Below are 23,210 nucleotides of genomic sequence, written 5' to 3'. Positions count from 1 at the left end.
ACCATATTTCTGCATATTTCTGTATATCTGGCAGCTGCAGGTAGCTCTCAAAGAGCCTGGTTCAGCCCAAGGCTTTCATCGCCAGTGTCACACCAAACGCTTCGTCTTGGGGGGAATTGTTAGGTCTTTGTAAATTATAGAGTGTGGGCTTGAAAAGGTAAGGTTTCCTGAGATGACTGTTACACTAGAAATAAAATTGAATTGGACTGAACCCTGGGCAACTCACACCAAAGCAATCTAGATGGATTAATATAAATGTACAATGCTATATAAATGCAATCCATTTAAATGCAGTTCAAAAATAGCACTACAGGTTAGAGGGGAAATATGTATTTTTGATTTTGGGGTGAACTGTCCCTTCAACATTTCAGGTCAGGTTCATGAGTCTCCCTGTTCAATGTCTCTGCCTTTCAAAGAACTGAAGACAAACAGCTTCAAAACCTGACTTAATGTTACATTAAGTCAGGTTGTTGTGCCTATCATGTATTTGTTTCAAAAGGCATAGGAACACACAGCTTTAGAGATGCTTGTCCGTCATTGGTCACTGTGGAGAGAGAGATTGAGAGTCATTAGCAGAGAGGGGGAAACAAATCTGAGAAACAGTCCTGTACAGATAGAGATCATTTCCATTACCACATAAACTGTGTGCAGTGGCCACAGCGTGTTAAAGATTAAAGAAGTACATTTCCATAGACATGAACACTGTACAGCACACTTTCATAAACATGAACACTGCGTACAGAGGCTTCACCATGCTGACGGGAGGAGATGGCAGGAAGAGGAAATGGCCGTTATAGAACAAGTCACATGACAGGAAGAGGAAATGGCCATTAAAAAACAGTCACATGACAGAAAAACGAAAGCACTTAGGACAACAAATGTGACAAAGAATTTAGTTTGAGAATTGTTGTTATTTGTTTGGTTGTAGAGAGAAGTTTAGAGAATGCATGCATGGCATTTTGCACATGGAACAAAACTTTAAAGGGGAATACTCCAGTCTATCATTCATGTGCATCCTCTATTGATTCAAGGCTTTTTTTTTTCATTATCATTTTTTTTTGGTGCCGGGGAAACATGTCTGTATTCAAACAACAATCCAAAGACAAAAATGCTTCTCCACAGTCCAAAACCGGTCCTCGTGCTTGCTCACAAGCCTAATTACTGCGGCCTACGCCACAGCAGGCTTACTGTGCCTGGGAAGTGTATCGACAAATGTGTCCTGCAGTCATTATTGCCATTAGGTGTACTTCACTTGAATCCAGCACAGAGGCACAACCCAAAGCGATTCCCCTTTAAAGGAGAGAGTGATTAGAGCCCTCCCCCTGCTGACCCCTCCCCTCTCAGACATGGGTCCGACCCTTACCTATTGTGGCGTGGGGGACCGGGTCACAACGCTGCCCAGATAGCTGAGATCAATCAAAAACAAATCACGTAAGACCCTTACCCTCTATAAAGCAGCAGCCCTATAAGCTACCTTCCCTTATAGGCCAGTGATGGTGCAGGAGCAGGTCTCTGCTTCGGGGCTTTAGCTACTGTATGGTTGTAGCTTCTAGGGGTGTGAGGTGGGTGTGAGGGGGCGCAGGAATGTGTAAAGCAATAACTGTGGGGCGTAACAGTGCGTGGGTCTCAGCTATGTTTTTATGTAGGCGTAAATGCATAAAATATTCTGAGTAATATCTGACTGGCAATCTGTGAACAGGGGAAGTGATTGGTCAGAATATTGGGGGGGGGGGAAATCCTGTATTCCTGCTTACTTATTGGTTTATAAATCATAAGCCATAATCGCCACTTTTGGGTTGCCAGGTTGTAAGATTGTATTATTGTAATTAATAACAATTATTCCAGTCAAATCAAATGTCCTGCTGATGGAAGATAAAGCCACCCACTATTAATAATGGCCACTACCGTCTTTTTTTAATGATAGGACTGCTCAGATAAAAAAGCAGAGAGAGGGGGAAGACATGCAGGAAACCGTCACAGGTCGGACTCGATCCCTGGACCTTCTGCGTCGAGGACTAAACCTCTACTGTATTCATGTGCGCCCGCTTTACCAACTGAGCCAAGCGGCCAGATTTGACTTCAATTTATCCGACATTTTGAAAAAAACTGCAGAACATTTGGATTTAAAGGTGTTTTTCGGCGGAGGGAAGTAACTAAGTGCTTTTCCTCAAGTACAAGTCTTAAGTATTTGTACTTCATTTAAGAATTAGACATTTTCTACTGCTTTATATTTCTACTCCACTACAATTCAGAGTCAAATATTGTACTTTCTACTGGGATAGCATACATTATTGGTAATTTTGGTTCTTTTAGTATATTTTCATGCTAAATGTAGTACTTTTTTGTATTTCTACATTGTGGTATTGTATCTGAGTAGGCCTACTTTCTTCGCCAATGACAAGTTAATACCTTTACAAATGCAAGCTCAAATTACTGTAAGATCATAATAATAACTTTTTAAGATTTATAAATATTTGTTAACATTTATAACTGCAGACCTTGGTGGTTTCCTACCCTTTATTAATGACCTAGCAGCTATAGAGATTTTTCACAACCTGGCAACCCAAAAGTTGTTCTAATGGAAGAAATTGGTACACAGTTTATTAACCATTAATAGAGCCATTAACTGCAGCTTATACTTGCTTAATAAAAAGTAGAATGTTAGAAAGTGGTACTGTTTTCTGTAATATAGTGTAAAAAAAAAAGGGACGTAAATGTTCAATAAATATAAAATAATTGATAAAGTTGAGCATGAAACTAACTTTTGCTACTGATTCACACATTAAGATTTTCCTTTTATACCTCATTCATTTCATTTCCTTTCCTTTTTTTCAATAATTGAACTGATCAATTTCAATTTATATCCAGCTGTGAAAAATATGTTTTAATATTCAAAATGGGGGACAGAAGATTTACTCCACAGTTTTAAAAACAGTAACCTTGAGCGTTTCTAAAGCTTGTAGCTCAGTATTTCACCTTAATGCTCCTGCAGTCATTACTTTGACGAGATGTGGTGAATATTTTACGAGATTAAATATCAAATGATAAAGACAATAATACATAATCTTAAAATCAAATTGAGCTTTCACAGGCTATCAACTTGGGTAAATGTCATTTTATGAACTGGTACAATGTGTGCTAAATGCAATTACATGCCTTCTGCATATTAAAGTACAATATGCATCTTAATTATACCTAAATGGAAACATCAAAGTAAAACTGTGGATAAATAGCGAGGAAATTTGGAATTGAGAGCAGACGAGGAGACTCCCATTTAAAAAAATGTGTGACTATTCTCTACTGGAATGGATCACCTACCCTGAGGCTGATATCTGGAGCTGAGAGGGCTCTGAGGGTAGCATCTCCTCCTCTGTCCTTCTCTGGGATGGCCTCTGCCCGAAAACATCCCTGCCCTCCAGAGGGGGAGAGGGGGACTGGGAGGGGTAACTGGCTGCAGTGGAGGCATAGGACATGTGGACGTGGTAACTGGGGCTGGGTTGCCTGGCGCCTTGGCTCTGAGGGGGAGAGGCGGACAGGGAGGACCTCCGGGAGAAACTGACAGTGGCAGAGGGCTGCAGGGTGATTTCAGGCATCTCCAGAGACCGAGAGGTGCGGAGGATGCTGGGGCGCGGAGGGGGTCGCACTAGTATATCTGGGGAACCCGGTTGGGTGCTAAGGGGGCTTTGGGAGAGCGGAGAGAGGCGGGAGGGCTGGAGTACTAGCGGGGGTAGGCTGGGGTCTGCCCGGCGCCCCGCCCTCGGGCTGAGCCAGGACTGAGGGCTACTACTGGGGGCTGTGCTTGGGCTCCCTGTACGGGCTGCCGGGTCAGGGTAAGGCAACACTGGTACACCCACACCGTGGGACGTGTGTCTGAGCTGGCCGAGACTCTGGGCCTGTTGCATAGCTAAACGCCTAACCGGAGGTCCCAGGGACCTGTCTCTGCCTGGGGGAGCCACAGGGACCTCCAGCTGCAGGAGTCCAGGGCTTGTTGGATCCTTTAGGGACTGGAGGTGCAGACGACTGGGGGGAAGAGAGTGAGGAGGGTATGGGGGTGGATCAGGGAGGTCCTGGGGATGATGTAAGGGATGGTGAGGGGGGTATATGAACCGTGGACCCTCTAGACCGAGGAAGGGTAACTCATGAGGCTGCCAGCTTTCAGGAGAGCGAGGAGTAGGGCTGTGTGTGTGAGACAGAGAATGGCCAGAGGCAGTGTACTGATGGTGCTCCATCTCTCCACTCTCCTCGGGGATGGAGGGGTAACCAAAGGGCCCCTCGGCAGTGCCTGGGGGGGAGGATAGAGCAGAGCTACGCGGGCTGATGTCAGGCATGTAGAATGGTGGCGGAATCCCTGAATCAATGCGGCTGCCTAGATACCCATAAAATGGGCCCTGGGGAAAGCCCCTGTAGCGGGAGGTCGGGGCCTGCCCTGAGGCGTGAAGTGCACTGCCCTCTGCAAAGCTCATACCTTCCATGGCCCTGTGTAGGCGGGGGCTGTAGGTGGGGGGTTGCGTTGACTCCAGGCTGGAGGACGTTGGGGAGAGCTGGGGCCGCAGCGTGGGCATGATAGGCGGCAGAGGCCCGGGGTCAAAATCATTCTCCTCATCAGACTGCCGAAACTCAGGGTACATGTCAGACTCCTCTGCGAAGGGGAAGCCGTGGATGCGCCGGGGCGGTGGGCTGTCCATGACGAAGCGGCCGTCGGGGCCGCGGCTTATCAGCTCGATAGGCGTGGTGACCTCCGCCTCATACTTGGACACACTGTATTTCTTGCTGGCTATGGCACGCTTGGTTTTCTTGTAGAAGGAGAGTTCTTTGTCCCGTTCTCTTTGAGGGCTGGGCAGCTTCCTGACGTACAGGCCCGGGCCGTGGGAACCCTCTGAAGAAAGAGAGCGGGGCCGAGACAGAGGAGAGCTCTCTGGACTTATCTTCCCAGATGATAACCTGATAAGAAATGCAGACACAAAGCACCGTCTTAGCTTAACATATACCGGATTAAACGCAAAGGGAAAGTGCGTAAAGTTTTTTGAAACAAAAGAAAAATCTCTGATGGCATAAATGAATAGGCATGATTGTTGTTTCAGTCTTGAGCTACACAGATGACACACCACAAAGCCAAAGCACTCTATCAAGACAACCATAATGAACGGCATTATGATAAACCAGTTTATGGCGGCGACAGAATCCTGATAGGACAGCAGCTAATGAACCAAGCCAGAATGACGGGATGAGATGAGCACCAACGACGCAACCATGACAACCGTATCACAGATCTACTGAAGCTACATCTTCTTGAGCAGACGTGAGACCAATTTCCATATGCTGCACCACATGGTGATGTGAGGAAAGCAGATGACATCTAACCAGGCCTCATTTGCCCACACCAGGAGCAGCATAGTCGACACTTACTGGGTCAGTGAATGCATCAGGTAGACATACTGTACATTGTAAAGAGTGCATATACACAGTACTGAACTGTACATGCAGCTGAGCTAATGCAATTTAATCCCTGTATGGTGCGTGAAAGTCTGTACATGCAAATAGGCCAGCGGTAGGCTTCACTACAAGAAATAGTCATTGTCAGTTGATCATTTCTATGCAATGTATTAACCATGCAGCCAGGCCAGTGCAGTGCAGCACACTCTGTGTTTTGGTGCAGGCAGGCACTCACAGGGGGCTGGCAGGCGGGGGCAAGAAACTGCTCCTGGCAGGCTCGTCCCAGCAGGGCTCTACCCCTGGCAAGGGGGTGAGAGGAGGCCTGCGATGGGAGACAAACGACATGGGCCTGGTTCATCTTTGACTATGCCACTTGCAGGAAGGACTGAGTGCGAACTCCCTGATCTGCCTGGAATATTTCATAAAAACTAAACAAAAGGTATCTACAACTAAACCTAAAGTCTCAGGCAAACAAACAGTTATTCTGGAATGGGATTTACACAAATCATTGTCACAAAAGAGCATCTGTCGGGATTGAAATGTCATACATGTACACAAGAGTTACAGACAGACAGACAAATACACACACGTAGCGGATTCTGTACATTAAATGTGCAGCTAAACAAAAAACTGCATTATTAAACACTCAGAATCATGCAGAAAGCAGACAGCGATTGAGGTTAAAGAATACAGATGGATCAAAAATCAATACAGATACTGCAGCTTTGGCACTCTGGGTAATGTGCTTCAATTGCTGACTCGGCTGCTTTGATCTTTCTTTATTCTGCCCATGCTCAGCTAGAGGTTGCTACTGTACATGTCTTTCCACATCCTTAAGGGACCCTGAACATATAGTCAAAGCATATTCATTTTGGACATTGAAATCAAATCATACCATATCTTGCCATATCACCTGTTGTCCAAATGCACAGTCTGCTGTGTGTAATCATCAGCTCCACTAACAAGGCTCTAAAAAGACCTTTTATTTCCAGTCACCAGCTGCTTCAAAATAAGCTGAACAGTTTTGTAATTTTGACTGATATGTTTGCCTTGTGACAGCATGCATGGTGGGAGAAATCTGGTAAAAGGTGCATTAGATGATGCACAGTAGTAGCCACGTCTGGCTGACTGCAGGGGCTCTGGTGTTTAGCTTACTTACGGTGACTCAATGCTTTTCCTGAAGTGTGTCACCGACAAGGGCGGATCTGAGTGGACAAAAACATTTACGTTTAGCATTTCCCTTTGTTTAATACCACAAGTAGAAGTCAGACACATGTACGGATTATGGACCCCTGGGACTTAAATTAATTCCTACATAGGAGCAAGGACTGAATTGACACAAAACAACCACAATCAACGCAGCTGCATCCTTTTTTTAGAGGTTCTTACACGTCTTTTTGATCCTTTTTATGTCTTTTTTTATTCATTTTATTGATTTCTAACAAGAAATATTAACATTCAGCCCAATGTGCCACTTTGGCCCATGCAGTTATCCATCCATGGTAAGACATGTCCTACTATATTTATTAATGTTGCAATAATTAAGTAGTAAGTAATTAAGTAGATAAGGGAGACCGACCTGGTTTACGTTTGAGTTTGCGACGGTGTTGCTTATTGACAAAGCAAGCTGCTAGAGTGCTAAACAGTACTGCCGCTGCCAGAAAACAGATAGTTGCCACAACACCCGCCACCACCGGCCGCGCCAGCCCCTCTTCTGGTAACTCCGCAGGGGGGAAGGGATCTGATGGGACAGACAAGTGGGTGAAAGGGACAGGTTACTAACACAGAATCCCTTCCTCACGATGGCAAAGCATGTCCACGTGTACGTTTTACTTTGTATCGCTGCTTTGTAAAGAAACTGACCTGTGCTAGACACTCCTACTACGTTGCTGCTTTCACTGATCAGGTCATCCATGACAGCCATCACTCGAAACTCATACCAGGACTCCTGTGCAAGAGACACAACAGACACCATCTGTGACAGATTTTGGTGTATAGCTTACAAAATTGTGTTCTAAAAATCTATACATGTATGTATGTATGTATATGTATACACACAGAGTTTGTAAAACAGTATATTAAGGTAAAGTGACAGTATAATGGAGTGACAAGCTCAGAAGATGTGTGTGTAACTGACCTGAACGAGGTCTCTGGCTATGAGCTCAGTCTCAGTGGACGGGATCAGGTCATCTAGAACCTCCCACCTCTCCCCGAGGCGGAACTCCATGATATAACGGTCGATGGGTGAGGAGTGGTTGGCGGGGGGAAGCCATGTGAGGAGGACACCGTGCTGCGTGCGATTAGCTGTGAGGCACCGTGGTGGAGTAAGAAGCACCAGTGGTTCTGGGGTACCTAGAGGAGAGCCTGTGGACCAGAAAACCAGTAAACACAAAGGAAACTAATTCTGACATGACCCGAATATAAAAAAATAAATGAATACTTAAAAGTGTAGCTAACAAGACTAAGAGTCTACAGCCATGCTAGCAGCTCTGTGAGGCTGCACGGCAGGGCTTTGAGCTAAATGCTAACTTCAGCATGCTAAACACATGATGCTTATATGCTCCCAAAGACAACACTGACATATTGCTGCTAAGCAGATGTAATCTTCACCATGTTCACCATGTTAGTTTAGCATTTTAGCATGCTGACATTTGCTAAGTAGCACTAATCACAAAGTCCAGCTGAGGATGATCAGAACGTCATTTGTTTTAAAGGTATTTTGAATGTGGACCAGATGATAGCAAGAGATCGCCAACGTTTTTACAATTCATCCTGAGGGGACCATGAATGTGCTCACCAAAATGTGCCAATCCATCCAAATGTTATTTTTAAATTTCACTTAAAACCATAAACTGCAGGACAAGAGACCTAACACTTTGACCTGCTGGTGGTACAAGAGGACTAGACAGGGGATATCTGAGGTCAGTAGGGTTAATCCTTTAGGAACCATGGATGTCTGTACAATGTCATGCAAATCCATCCTACAATAACCTTATTTTCGACAACCCATTCCTATATGGGCTGCTATCTGAGTATGTGAACTAGGTCAGAACTTTAAAAGCCTCATTTAGCTTTTGTTGAATGAAGGTAAGCGGTTCAACACAATGTTGGCCAGACACAGCAGAATCTGAGTTTACACAGTTTAGGGTTTGATTGGTAAATACTGTATGTCACTTAATGTATCAATTTCCTGATGTATCAAAAACCTGACTCACAAGAATTAGACTACATATCATTTGTTTGATTATAGATGTTACTTTCCTAGAATCAGGACTCAATGCAGGCACACAGACACACAGACACACAGACACACAGACACACACACACACACACTTTGATCTGTGCATGCCATTATTCACCACCTTCACTTTTTTGTCCTTTCCTATGCAGGTGGAAAATCCAGCAATGCACTTTTCTCCCTTCATGCCTTTTTTTTGCTGAGACATTGATTTTAAATACCATACACCCTTAATTCAGATTCAGGCGGTGGCACATGAAGACAGGATATGGGCAGAAATACAACACACACAATATGTAAAAGAAAATAGATAAATAAAGGAAATCTGCTTTTTTTCTTTATATCATAGATTCACTTTAAAACATGACTTTGTTTAAAAAAAAGCTACATTCACTGACTAACAACTCACTAATGTATCTTTCTCACTGTAAAGATTTTGACTTGTCAAACACAGGTGGAACTAATCACTCAGCACATTGAAACATAGCAACTATTTAAAGAATATCAGTCCCAGACCATTGCTGTGCTGGGCTCACTGTTTTTAAAGTTCAGCATATTTTAATAGCTTCCTGACTCCGTGTGCATCCACTTTTATCTTATGAAGACTAAAAACCTCAGGCACATGGCCGATACCATCTTGTTAGATTAAAGCACGGCTTTGATGTTCAATATGTGGGGGTCTTTCTTTTTTAATACTGACAGGAGAGCACAATGGGCTTACCAGAGACACAACATCACCATGATGTGCATTAAGGAGGTGGATGGATTAAAGGAGTGTGCAGATGTACCGTTTTCTTTGAGGTGCATGACAAAGTGAAAAATTATATTATATAACTACATTTATAGACCCCTAATGCAATCTAATTCCTTATCTCTATGTCCTCCTACTTTGCATATTTGTTTTTGTCAAAGTCACATTTAAACAAAAAATGCAATTGTGGTGAGAATGGTTATTTTTTAGATTTATTTATCTGATGAAGACAATGCATATTAATCAACATTTTTGTAAATGTGCCAGTTTTAGCCAGTTGGCTAATTTTCAACTGTAGTCCTATTACATAGCATGCATGTCTTTATGATTATTGTGCTTTCCATGATAATAATAATAGTAACAACATTAGTAAACAGAGATAATTAATAGCATGTTTAAACTTCTGCTGTGTCGTTCATGTAGTAATCCTTCTTGAAATCATGTGAAGAGATGATTGATAGTAGTAATATAATAATATCTTTCCTACAAGAAGCTCTGAGCTTGACTGTCTTATTTTTGAAGGCATCTTTTTTAATGAGAATTTCTAAACGTATCAAACTAAAATGTAGATTACATGATGTTTATCCGTACACACATCACTAGAGGGCAGTATGAGATGATGGGAGTCTGAGGATATTCTACAAGAAATATTAATAGTGTCTCAGTACAGCTCAGTGGGTTGATTCTGAAGTCAAAAAGCAGCAGACCATGCATGGAGAACCTTTGATTAAGAACCCACCTGCAGTGTTGACTGTCACAACTTCGCTGAATGGGCCCGTGCCCAATTTGTTTTGTGCCAACACACTGAACTGATACTCTGTCCCAGGCTCCAGCCCTGGCACCACCAACCAGGTCTGAGCACCAGAAACTGGCATCGAATGCCAGTCGTGAGGACCGAAGTCGGTTTTCTTTGACCTGAGAACAGAAATGAGACAGAAAAACAGAGAAATTATTCATTGTTTCATGTCCCTGAATGATGGTGAGTAATGCCTTAACTGTAATTAGTCTCAATGCAGAAGCTGGGTGCTGAAAAGATGCAGTTAATGTAAGGGTCGAGCCCCAAACAGACTTTCTCTGTTTCAGATAAGAATTTGTCTTAAAGCACTTCATTTAATAATTTCTTTTTTCTCTTCTTAGTATTCATGTTTTAAAATGTTTAATCAGTTAAGTTTCATTTTCACTTGTAATAATACATCATCCTTAATTTGTGATTACGCTGTGAATTTTTAATCTTAACGTGCAAAGGAACTAGTAATTAGTAGTAGTAGTAGTAATTATAAAGTAACAGAAAATAGAAGTACAAGTACTTTAAAACTGTCCCCAATCATAAACACTCTGTTCTGAGTACTATCAGGTGTGCATACTTCCTGTTGCCAATATCCCATTACACACCATGTATTATGCACATGCACATTTACTGAATGAGCCGAGAAATATGCTGCCAAAACAACGGCTATGGGTATTTTATCCTCATCAGTGAAGAGGGCCGAAGACTCGGCCCTCAACCTCCAGGTTTGAAGTTAAATAAGAGCACTCACACTGGACCGTACCACACAGAGAACGTCTGTTCGAAGCCGCCATCATATCCTGGTTCCCAGGACACATTAGCAGAGGTTGTTGAGGGTAATACATGGATATTTCCGGGAGCGTGCGGGCTGGTGCCTGAAAGGCCGAGACAGAGAGAGGGAACGCGTTTGAAAAGCACAAGTATTCATTTACTCGTCACATCTGTAACTGCTTACATTTATCATTTATTATCACTTGCGGTAACATAAAACTACACATACAGTCTATCCCTCTAACATGCATACATGAACGCTGGATTCTCATTTAAATGTAAGCCTAAGGGTGGAGTTCAAGTCATGGAATCCAGCACAGGTCAAATGAGGAGCATTTTGTTGCTGTTTTCACCCCCCCCCCCCAAATGCTCGCTGTAATGGCGTGATGCCGGCTGAGGTGGTGACCAGGTCTAAGAGCAGCAGGGCGGTCTGCAGCTCTGCTCATCCCGCCCACGTAACAGCTGTGCCGTGTCGCCCGAAGCCACTTCTCACTTGCCTAAAAGAGAGACCTGAGCATGGTCTGAGGAGCACAGCTGTCTGTTGGTCACATGGAGGCTGACCGGCCGCTGCTAGCTGTGTACCTCTCCATAGCCTACTGGGGCACACTTAGAGACCTGCTCACATGTCACAGACCAGCAGATGTTACATAAACACAGACTTAACCCTTGTGTTTTCTTCCGTCAAAATTGAAAACCAAAACTTTCGTTGAGAATTTTGTCAATGTTTTTAACTTTTTCTTACATATTTCTCAGTTTTTAAACATTTTCGAGCTTTAAAAAAAAAAATGTTTGACATTTTAAACACTACGTATATCTTTGGAATTTATGGTAAATAAACCTCATTTATAGGAAATTATACCTAATGTTTGAGTTAGAAAAAGTAGGAATTATTTAGACTAAAATTTAAGGAATGGATGTTAATGGATAATCACAGACTGGAATATGTCAACTTTTAATCAAAAATATTTCAAAACCACTTCAATTTGTTTTTAAAATACCATTAAATTGAATAAGACCGCCCAAAATTAATGAAAGTAGAGATTTGTACTAATCAATCATGTTATTTTGGGTAATTAAAAAGAACACTGATATAGGAAAACGGGTCAATTTGACTTGAGGACAACATCGGGGTTAAAGTTTCAGCATTTGGAGAAACACACTTATTTACTTTCTTGTGCAGGTTGGATAAAAATATTCACTCCATTCTCATATACAGTATGTATGCTAAATATGAAGCTATAGCAAGAAAGCGGTTAAATTAGCTTTATAAACAATAGCATAAAGTAGCTACATTTGTGCGGATTCAATTAGATAGGCCAACATTATTGGACCTTTGGACAGAGCCAGGCTAGGTTTTTTTTCCAGCCTAGCTTTTTTAAGCTAAGCTAACGCATGTAAGTTGTAGCTTTATATTTAGTTACAAACATGAGTGGTATCAATTGTGTCATTTAAATCTAGACAAAATAAGCATATTTTCCCAAATGTCAAACTATGGCTTCAAACACACACGTTAACAAGTCCTTCATAAAGAAACTAAAGTAGTAAGAGCTTGTTTTTAAGGAATAGGCTACTAAAGTCACATGTATTGCTCTTCCCTGTGCAAAAATTTGATTAAATTTAGCAATCATCTGAAACTGTACCTACATCTTCCTGGACTACAGAAGTTGAATATTTGATCAGTGGATTTTTCCTGTAAAAGCCTGTACAAGAATCTAAAAAAATAAGGACCAAATTTATTACATGTTTCCACAATGAAGAGCATTGTAAGTACAATGAGTGAGAAGAACGAACCATCCCCAAAAACAAGACTTTTGGGCCTCTCCTTGCTATGCTTGTCTATATTTTAAATCATTCACTTGCCATAATAATCACGCTTCAAAAAGACAGTTTTACAACTTTGTCCATGCATCTAATGAAAATGGCTACTATCCCTGCTGTAATGTCCCAATTCAAGCAAGCAAATGGGATCAGAGAGGACTACAGTTATATAGGCTACTTAAATGCACCACAACAATCACAGGTATAAAATGAGACTTTCTACAATGTGCCATTTGAGAGCTTCTTGTACCAAAACTTTGAGACACACAGAGAAATGTCTGAGTGAATAACAAAGGAATCAGTGTGGATTAGGACCGGCACAGCCCTGTTAAACTTCCTAACCCTGCTTGCCTTTGTCGACACTTCAGTCAATTTATCTGAGGAGTGAAAAGATGTCCTTGGTCCATTGATGCAGTAGAAAAAGGCTATAGTGACGGTGTTTTAGCAAAGGGGTTGATACCACACTGTGGTTACAGATTGGGGCTTTTAAATTAACTGTATGAAGCTATTACAGATACAATCTAATGAAATTTTAATGATGCCCAGGGGGAAATTTGACAGAGGCAAGGTGTTTGAGGGATTGTAATGCAAATCACACAAACCACACAAAGCAAAATGAGATCAAAATGAACTTAAAATAACAAGGAAAGGTCAGTTGGTTGAGGATATTGAGTAAGTAAGTAAGTGAGCTGAGAGCACTGTGTAGAGTGTGTTGTACCGATGACTAGGATTCGCGTGCTGGCAGTGATGCTTGTGACCACATTTGTGGCTACACACTCCCATTCTCCATGGTCCTCCTTGCTGAGGGACAGAAACTGTAAGCTGCCACTGGGTAGGATGTTGTGCTTACTCTTGCTTGGCTTCCCCACCTTATATGGACACGGAAATTGCAATGACATTGGTTAAGAGGAGAAAACAAACATTTCAAAATGATTAAGTAAGATATATGTTATGATGCATGTGTCTACTGCACCTTTCTCCAGGTGATGCTTGGTATATCAGGGTCTCCAGAAGCAGCACAGGGAATAACTAGTTCTCTCCCAGCCTCCTGACGGTACTCCCCCCCAGGCCTCACATTAAAGTAAGGGGGATCCTGGGGAAAACACACAGACAGCACGCCCATCATGCAGACTTCTGAGCCCATCAGTTTATGCAAAAACATGGAGCAGAGAGGACTAAACATGAGCGGAGTTGTACCTTTAGCACCAAAGTGGCAGGGGGGGACATGCCCATGGTACCCAGGGCGTTGTAAGGCACACAGGTGTAGGTGCCCAGGGAGTCTTCTGTGGCCTCCGCCACTCGGATACTTCCGTCTGGCATCAGGCTCCAACCGGGGTACTACAAGACAAGGGGCCATCTGAAACGTCTGATTCCGAGGGTTTTCTTGAGCTAAATGCTTATGTAATGCCGGCCAGCCTTCAACATATTGTGTGACTCAATTACTGACAGGGTAATGCTGAAAACCATATCAGTAGTGTTTGTATTTTGGGTATTAATTTCTGTAAGGTCCTGTATTTTCAAAGATCAGTGGACAACAATATATCTGAATTGGACAGCAAGGGGCAGTTTCAATTATCAGTGTGCTGTAACATAAAACCTGACAGCAAAGGAAAGTTGTGGAAGCAATACACAGATCATTTTCTTCAGTAAAAGAACCAATAGTATAATGTAAAGATAACATTGTAAGTTGGGTAAAAGAATACGTTTTTTTTATCAAATGTGCTTAAAGTACCAAAACGTAAAAGTATGTGTTCCACAGACAAAATGGCCCCTTTGACTGATATATCATTATATGCAACATTATTATTTCATTTCATTTCATTTCATATATTTATTATACAGGAAAGTTAGAAAAAGTAACATTACATTACAATACAAAAACGGGCCTGACTCAGTTTAAAAACTGGTTTTCAGCAGGTTCCTGTTCTGCAGAAACATAGAACATGGTTACAGCACGTCATAACAGACATTAATACAAGACATTGATATAAAAAAAATGGATTTTGACAAATGAAATCCACAATACACTTACATAAGGACAAAAGTGTAGTGCAAACAAGGCTTGGACAATAAATAAACTAATTTTTTAATGTGTGCAAGTGTAACTATTAAAAAGGAGCCGTTTGTATGCCTTTTTAAATTGCCTTTTTAAATTAGATTAACATTAGTGCATCAATGTGTCAGCAGCTATTTCCTGTTTTAGCTGAAGTGGAGCTAGTTTCACTATTTCATATTCACTTTGGTTATTTAGTCCAGGGGTTCCCAACCTGGGGGTCTGGTCCCTCTGGTGGTGACTTAATTAATGAGAGGAAAAAAGAAAAGCAAAACTGCTGAATCTGAAACGTGAAATGTCAAAGTGTGAGAGTAAAATGTAAGCCTACTGTAACACATAGCGGAGACTCAATAAAGCCATGATGCACACTAACCTTCTCCACTCTGAGAGGATAGCCGTCTTTCTCCCACTTTACCGATGTCACAGGTGGGTTGGCGTCCACCGGGCAGCGGATGATGCCTGGCAGTTTCCGTGGGACGTAAATGACTGGGGGCATGTTGATCACTCGTGCAGGGTCTGAACATAAAGGATCAGTGTTAGGGATGGTGGATGGATGACCAATTTTGTTTGATGTAATCTAAGGTGTGAAGAAAGGGATATGAGATGTATGGCTCAATGGAAAAGACCATGGCTGGTTTTTATCAATCGTCTCAGAACTTAACATAACTTAACTTCCCTAACTTTGGAAATCACTCCTAGTTCAGCCAAAAATGTAGGCGTGCTCCAGATGTGTCCTAACTAGTTTGGAGTAAAGAGGAGATTGTATTCATCTATTATGTGAGAGGAGAAATGTTTCGGGAACGCTTGATAACAATAAGCTCATTCAAATAATAAGAAAACCCATCTGTGCAACAGTGACGATCGGTCACAAGCGACAATTTCGATGGTCAGTTCAAACTTGGTGATATCTAACTATGTCATCTGCATAACAAAGGATGTATCCATTGAATTACAACAGGTGAAATCATAAACAGGATCTTATATCTAGCTCATTTTTAATTCATTTAAAAAAAGCAGGGCTTTAATACTTTAGACTGTATGTGTGTCCATGTTGTTAAAGTGCATTTCCCAAGACTTGCTGATAGGGAAAATAAAACCGGTGTAGTAGAAAGGGGAATTAGTAAAAGAGAAGATTACAGCCAGAGAGTTTTAAACGTCATCGCTGTGCATGATGCAGTGTTGCACTATTCTGGGATGTAAAAGGATGTGGCGTTGGACAAGACTTACAATTTCACGTAGCTGTATAAAATTAGTAAAATGATTTTAATGCACGTAAAGACAACATTTATTCCTTAAGTCAGGCTCGACCTATAATCTAAGTGTCATATTTGTATATACTATTGTTGTTTGGGGGGGGGGGAAATTTGATACAGCATAGTATTGCGATATTTTCAGTCACACTCAATAATCTAATGTAGTCGATACAGAGACGCCAAGTATGGATCTGTTCTTATATATTATGTATTATATATGTGTTGGTCAGTTTATCCCATTTTGCAGCAATAACATTGAAGTGACATAAACAAACAGAAATGTTTCATTTTAGATGAAACAGATGTTGACAAAGTTTCTTTTTGGGGACGTCTTTTGAAATAGGGAACAATCAGAAAAAAGGTTGGAAAAAAAGGTTTTAAATTGCAATATATCGCAGAATATTGTTTAAAATCACAATAATATTGATGATATTGTATCGGGAGGCGTCTGGTGATTCCCTTCCCTTTTGTTGTTATTGTGAGTTTTACTGAATTTTGTCCTATTTTTGCATTTATGATCTTGGAAAGTTACTAAAGGTATTTGAATACAAAACCATAAATCATCCAGGACAATGATGAAACAGTGGCTGAGTGGCTGTGAATCCCCCTGCTCTCTCTCATGGAGTAGCACAGTAATCAATGGCCGGCGGCAACTTGGGAGCAAATTAGCTCAACACACAAGGACTTAAACGTCAGATGGCCAGGAGTGTCGCTTCTCTCTCTCATCTGTCCGAACTGATGAACAGGACGGTCACTGTTTCATGTTCACGGGAGCCAGATGCACACGAGACAAGGAAAAATGGAGACTGAGGACAAGACGATCCCTGTCTTTGGGCACAGGAATGAGACTGGAGTCGGGATAGATAATAATCGTACCATTAAAATCCACACAGAATGGGAAAATGGTCAAAGAGGCTCCATCAAAACAAACTGTGTGGCTCTCTGTCACTTTGCATTACAGTGATAAAGCAGCGCTGCCAAATCATACAGCAGCCTCCACACTGCTGCCGCTGTCCCCTTTTCCTTTTCACACGCTGTACCGTCTCCCCGCCCCTCCCCCATCCACTTTGTTGCCACGGTAACACTCACACTGAACAGTCAGGTAGGCCGATGCCGAGGGGGAGATCCCGAGGCTGTTGCTCGGACTGCAGGTGTATTTCCCAGCATCCTCAGGCTTGACCCGGAAGATGATTAGGGTTCCGTCGATGAGAATGCGCACTCGGAGCTTGAGGTCACTGCAAGAAGACATACGTTTTGTCACACACCGTGTTACTGAAACACACCAACAGGAAAAGGCACAAGTGTGTTTTGTTGAATTCCATCAAGGTGCCATAAGAGAGCAGCAGAGAGTCGAACAGCAGCCAGCTCTAAGAGGAAGAACACACTACAGAGCAAGACATTCAAATAAATCTGCTAATTGCCATAATCGCAAAATGGTACAACCTTCATGTTTCCCCCTTTAACACCATTTAAAATCACACACAGTAATGATGGATAACATATTATTTTTTTAATGGAGTTGCTTTCTTTTATCATGCACCAGAATTGAATCTCAAACTGAATATATATCTAATAAAATGAAACTAGTTTTTTCCTCTTTTGTCTAGAAAGGCTTTTTTAAATGGTTAGTAAATCCTTTCCTAAAGCTTTCCAGATCAGTTATAGGCCATTACAAAGAGGGGTCACATTGGTATGAATAATCCCTTTAAATGATTGGATTATTACAGGTTGATTGGACTTATTACCAAATACATATTCTGTACGTTACAACTTGTTCCGTTGAATTGCTTCTAACTGATCTGTAAAGTAGTATTTAACAACCTGTTGACTATTAATGAAGCCATTAGTTACATTAGTTATCAAAAAGTGCTCTATGAATAAAAGTATTTTTTATAGCATAAGACATAATGAGACTTTATTTTGACAGTGTGGGGAAATTCACATGTTAGAGTAGCACAGAGACAGCCATGATGTGTGAGCTGTGTATAATATTTATCATAATATACAATATATGTGTAATACAACTAATACTACAGTACATATAAATACTACTTCCATAGTACACGTTCTGATCTTACCTAAAATGTAAAGAAAAGAAAAAAAATCGATACTGATGCCATTAAAGCGGTTTAAAATTAGATGGGACACTTTCTCTGTGGAAGTCCTTTAGACACTTGTTTTCACTGCCAGTCAAACTCCTGTTCACTCGTTCTTCCATCCCACTCGTTCTGTCTGTCACTCGTTTGCTGTGAAACCCTCTCAGGCTCTAAAGACCTGCTCTGGGGAGCCCGCCGACGTCCTGGCTACGCTTCAGAGCATCCCTGCATGAGAGGCGTGTGATGCCACAAGGACTGAGTACCGTAATACTGTCATCAGGGAGCACTAACTCGCCTGGCACTGGCAAGACAGACCCCCCCCCCCGCGCCAGGCCCGCTCTTAGCTCTTACTGCCTCTGTGACCGCAGCAGGAGAGGACACCGGCACACACACACACACACACACACACACACACACACACACACACACACACACACACGCACACACACACACAGCCTTTTAACCCCGTGTTGTTCTCCCTAATCAAAAACTGACAAAACTTTGACATTTCCATCCCTTTTTTCACACTTTTTTTCGTTTTCCACTTACACCCACTTACTACCACTAGTTTTACACTATTATTTTTGGAATTCCTGGTCAATAAACTCCATATATATATATATAGAATTATGCCTAATATTTGTGTTAAAAAAGCCGAAATTCTGATTTATTTTTTTATAATAGTTAAGATCACAGGAATAAAAGTGATCAGTTGTATTTGCAAAGTGCATGGAATGGAATCCAATCCATTTTTTTTGTGGTAACTTGGTTAAAAAGAAACCCATTTTTCAGATATAGACATTTTTTAAAGAGGTCAAATTTGACCCGAGGACAACACAAGAGTTAAGTCTTAACATCAGCCAAGAGCTAACTAAGATGATTCCCTGCAGCCACAGTACAGAAGTGAACTTGATCATAACTTTACTTCTTGAAGTAGACATTATCCTCTTCCCAGAACCAGGTGTAGGTCAGGTTGCCGGGATACGCCTCCGCTTGGCAGGTGAAGAGTGCATTCTGGGATATGTTTACAGTGACGTTCTCTGGTGGAGAGACGATGTATGGAGGTCCTAAGAGAAGCAGAAAGAAGTTTTAGTTTGTGTTGAAGTCTACCGTTTTAACCCGCTAAAGCAGCAATAACTGATTTTTGTGGAACAAGATGCTTATTTACACATCCAGCTGTTACAGAGAGAGGGGGGGGGGGGAATCACCAGACGCCTCCCGAAACAATATCATCACTATACGTGTGCCACGATACGATATTATTACAATTTTAAACATATTGCAATATTCTGGGATATATGGCAATATATGGCTCAGAGGCCTACTCTGCTTCCCCATTGGGAATGTGAACACTGGTTCAGAAACAGAGTGTGAGAGAAAGAACACACATATGTATTATTTACAATACATCACCACAGTTTGATGTAAAATACAGTGAGCAGGCAGCTACCGTAACCTTAATAGTAGTCTGTTCTGGAGCTCATGCATGCTTCACATTGTAACCTTTTCATCCCCCGAGCTGCTCTTGCTCTTAACTCTCAATAAAACAGCAGAAGCCATGAAAGGTAAGCTGTCTTTTATGAGTGGGCCCAGATACAAGCCTCCTGGTTATTTTCCTCTCAGCTTGCACGGCTTTAATGCATCAGGTGGGATCGCTGACAGCGCTGTGCGGGAGTCTCACATAACAATTAAAAACACATCACAGGAGTGAGACTCATGACTCCTCAGATCTCTGCCTCTTATTGCTCTGAGTCTGAGTCTTAACCATACCCCGCATTTTACTCCATGACGCTTTACATGCCGAATATTTAACCAACGCAACCCCTGTGTAAACATTTGATTTATAGCTACAACATTTTACTTATATCTACATGTAACTGGGTTTTACACACTGAAAAAAGGTTCTATGAGGTGAAATGTAACATTGACTGTGTGCATTCACAGCCACTGGTGTAACATTTACCACACCCTACTGGCAATATTCTGCTTAACGAGGGTATTGCATGACACATGGCAGGTAAGAACATCTTGAATAGGGTGGACATAACAACAAGAACATCTTACAACATAGTGAAATCAAGTCAAGTTGCCCTACAATAAGATCTACTTTTATGGGATCCAATATATTCAAAAGTATTATTTAGCTAATTGTATCCCACTGTGTGTGGAAATTTTCAATAAAGGCCAAATTAAAGGAGGAACCATGTTGCATTTATTTTGGTCTTATATATTTAATCTGTTTTCCAATCTACATAAACTCCCCCCCCCCATACACATATACAATCAGCTTTTATGATGCCAACACTGGTAGCAAAAAAAACTGGATACTCAAAGACTTTCCCCTTGTTTCCAAAAATGGTGCAAGAACGGATTTCTAAAAAAATTGGAAAAAATTAACCACTGTTTTAAGAATTCAAATTGTCCGTCCATATTGGAAGAAAAAATTAAATGGAACTTAAGTTGGAGCTGAAAAAAATAATTAATTGCTTAATTGCTTATGTATACAAAAAATATTATTTAACGGTTAAAATATTTTAAGTATAAAGTTGAAACAAACATCCCAATCCAAACAAAATATGTAATTTCCTAAAATTCTGTCACCACAATACCACTGTTCCTCTATGAAGAAGGGTAATGTACAGGTAATATTGTCAGGTTTGGATGCAGTGGAGACTTCCCATGGAAGTCCACAACTGAACTTCTGCGGTGTGTTTTGTCCCAACGGCTGCACTGAAGGCCTGCCGACTTGATGCAGTTGCAACACATGCACCAGTGGTTACACTACCCACTGGGTTACAAGACAATGATTGTTTCAATGTGTGCTTGCAGTGAGTGTGCACATGCATTTACTATATTGGAAACAAAGAAGAGAGTAATTAATCCGCTCTGTCTGCAGCTACAGAAGTCATGCATTAAAATAGATAAATGCCATAAACGCTATCCCGACCATAAAAGCAAGATGCTCAGTTGCTTGTTAAATACCCACTGTTGACTCCCTGCTGCATCAGGAGAAAGAGAGAGTACTGGAGGCTGGTATCACAACCATCTATCTGATCTGTGTCGAGCAGAGAGCCTAGTTAATGGACCGGAGACAGACAGTGACGCTCTCACAGACAGTGAGTGTGTTGGAGACACATGGCTGTGCACGAGAGCACACACTCAAGCCCTAGCTATTGACTGACTGCTACAGTCTCCGAAGGTATGTAACATACAGTACATCATTACAGCGGAGAGCTGCATGGCTTTGCGTTTAAATGCTGCTGCAGTAAAGGCTGTCAAGTGTAATTAAGAAAACTACTTAAGGGATGCAGATGCAATATTTGGCCTGAGGTAGAAACTAGGAAACAAGTTTTTCTCATTGCAAAATCGGCGATGTGTGCAAATATATTTGTCAATCACACTTATTAATAATGTCTTCTGTCATTTATGGATACAGTACCTTGAACCAGCAGACGGGTAGTGTGGAGCACCTCTCCCTGGTCACTGAAGGCTCGGCATGTGTACGCCCCTCTGTCATCTCGAGTGATGGCAAGGATGGTTAGACTGCCATCATGTATCTGTGGTTGCATGCAGGAGAAACCTCTGACACATCATTTAAATAATAACGGAATAAAGTGAAACTGCAGGTGCTGCAAGTCATGTTTCAGGTTGGGAAAGACAGTGGTGGAGGAAGTTGTCCACTGATTCCTGCTTCTCAAATGTTTTTCCTGCGCCTCGCGCTTCACGCCGTGCGCTTAAATCGTTAAAATTGGTCCCCTAATGTTATATACTGTTCTGACAGTAAGTTCGTAGTGAGTCTCTAAAGAAAAAGCATCAAACACTTTAAACTCATGAATATGCGATACTTTAATTAAACTCCAGTTCTGATTCCTGCATGTTGTAACCTTGGAAACGTCTAACTCCATGTTGCCCCGTGTGTAGCCACTGATGAGAACCAATAAGTGGTGAAGAAACACATTAACCAAACCTAATAGAAAAGCCCTCATAAATTATGCAACAGGTTGCGAGAGAACTCTGTCCATTCAAGTCACACACAGCTGTAGTCTGTCCATTCATGCAGCCGAGGGGGATTCTGCTACGCATGCAGAATTATTCCTATTCATCTCCCTTTCAAATGTTTTTTTTTTTAGCCGGGAGATACTGCTAGACACAAGCAACATTAACTTCTGTCAGTCTGTTGGCAAACTGTGTCATCATCATCACAAGATAACACTTTTGTGCATCACTCCTGTGAAATGTACCACACGTGTGGCGTGCTGAGTGCTGGGAGTGTAAACTAAACACTGATGTGTTGAGAAGCATCGATTTGAGGCTTGGAAAGAAGAGTGTAGTGATTAAAACATTTTGGAAGAGATCAAATTGTAAATTGTCTTTATTTTAAGTTCAAAACATGTTTGCAGTAATTAGCTGTCTGGTTTTCTGTTCCTTCACATACCAGCAACTTTAACTAAACTGCTCAAATTCGTGCCTAAATGTGTTTTATTACTGTTGACTCTTTTATAGGATTTCATAAATGTAGAACTGCATGGGTAAAAATGTAAAAGTTGTGTTCAGACAGAAAGCAAAGCAAGTGTTTGCCTCAGTGAAGCTCCACTAGAAGCGAACACGTTGCGTTGCTTGAATGCTAACAATTAGCTTGCCAATGAAAAAAAACCTGTGTAAATAAGCAACCAACAATTAACGTGACGTGCCAAATTAAACTTTGTATTTATTTGTATAAGCAATTCTCAACCTGATCTCACAGAAATACTTGAAATGGCCACGACCTCTTAAAACAGCATGTGGTGGTGGTGGCACGTGATATCTTAAAATCACATCTCATGTAAAGAGTTTAGGTTCAGGCAACACAACTACTTAATAATAATAATAGTAACGTATACTTTATTAATCCCTCAAGGAGAAATTCCAATGTTTTCATTCAGTTGTTACTACACACAGGCCTGAATTACACACACATGCTTAGTACTTGCTCAAAATGGAGAGATGTCAAAGTGTGTGTGTGTGTGTGTG

At 41.5% G+C, this 23,210-nt stretch overlaps 1 protein-coding gene across 4 annotated transcripts in view; it reads right to left on the bottom strand.

The window, feature by feature from the left end:
• Window positions 1-23,210, bottom strand: part of igsf9ba (immunoglobulin superfamily, member 9Ba) — a 63,569-nt gene that overhangs the window by 3,407 nt on the left and 36,952 nt on the right. Inside the window, exons 5-21 of one of the 4 annotated variants that reach the window (XM_034866898.1) lie at window positions 21,640-21,757; window positions 19,126-19,267; window positions 17,194-17,339; window positions 15,225-15,367; window positions 13,996-14,136; window positions 13,772-13,891; window positions 13,517-13,667; window positions 10,961-11,084; window positions 10,162-10,337; window positions 7,571-7,797; window positions 7,297-7,381; window positions 7,013-7,174; window positions 6,593-6,638; window positions 5,669-5,755; window positions 3,319-4,941; window positions 1,364-1,406; window positions 196-544 (exon numbers count right to left, since the gene is read on the bottom strand). In XM_034866898.1, coding sequence (XP_034722789.1) covers window positions 1,364-1,406; window positions 3,319-4,941; window positions 5,669-5,755; window positions 6,593-6,638; window positions 7,013-7,174; window positions 7,297-7,381; window positions 7,571-7,797; window positions 10,162-10,337; window positions 10,961-11,084; window positions 13,517-13,667; window positions 13,772-13,891; window positions 13,996-14,136; window positions 15,225-15,367; window positions 17,194-17,339; window positions 19,126-19,267; window positions 21,640-21,757 — 3,534 coding nt within the window. In that variant the 3' untranslated portion in view covers window positions 196-544. Of the gene's footprint in view, window positions 1-195; window positions 545-1,363; window positions 1,407-3,318; window positions 4,942-5,668; window positions 5,756-6,592; window positions 6,639-7,012; window positions 7,175-7,296; window positions 7,382-7,570; window positions 7,798-10,161; window positions 10,338-10,960; window positions 11,085-13,516; window positions 13,668-13,771; window positions 13,892-13,995; window positions 14,137-15,224; window positions 15,368-17,193; window positions 17,340-19,125; window positions 19,268-21,639; window positions 21,758-23,210 lie in introns of those variants that run through there. The other 3 variants (XR_004655976.1, XM_034866896.1, XM_034866897.1) reach the window with 3 other exon arrangements.

The sequence above is a fragment of the Etheostoma cragini genome, chromosome 3, assembly GCF_013103735.1.
Source record: "Etheostoma cragini isolate CJK2018 chromosome 3, CSU_Ecrag_1.0, whole genome shotgun sequence".
Lineage (NCBI taxonomy): Eukaryota > Metazoa > Chordata > Actinopteri > Perciformes > Percidae > Etheostoma > Etheostoma cragini.
This window is presented reverse-complemented; position numbering and strand designations above follow the sequence as displayed.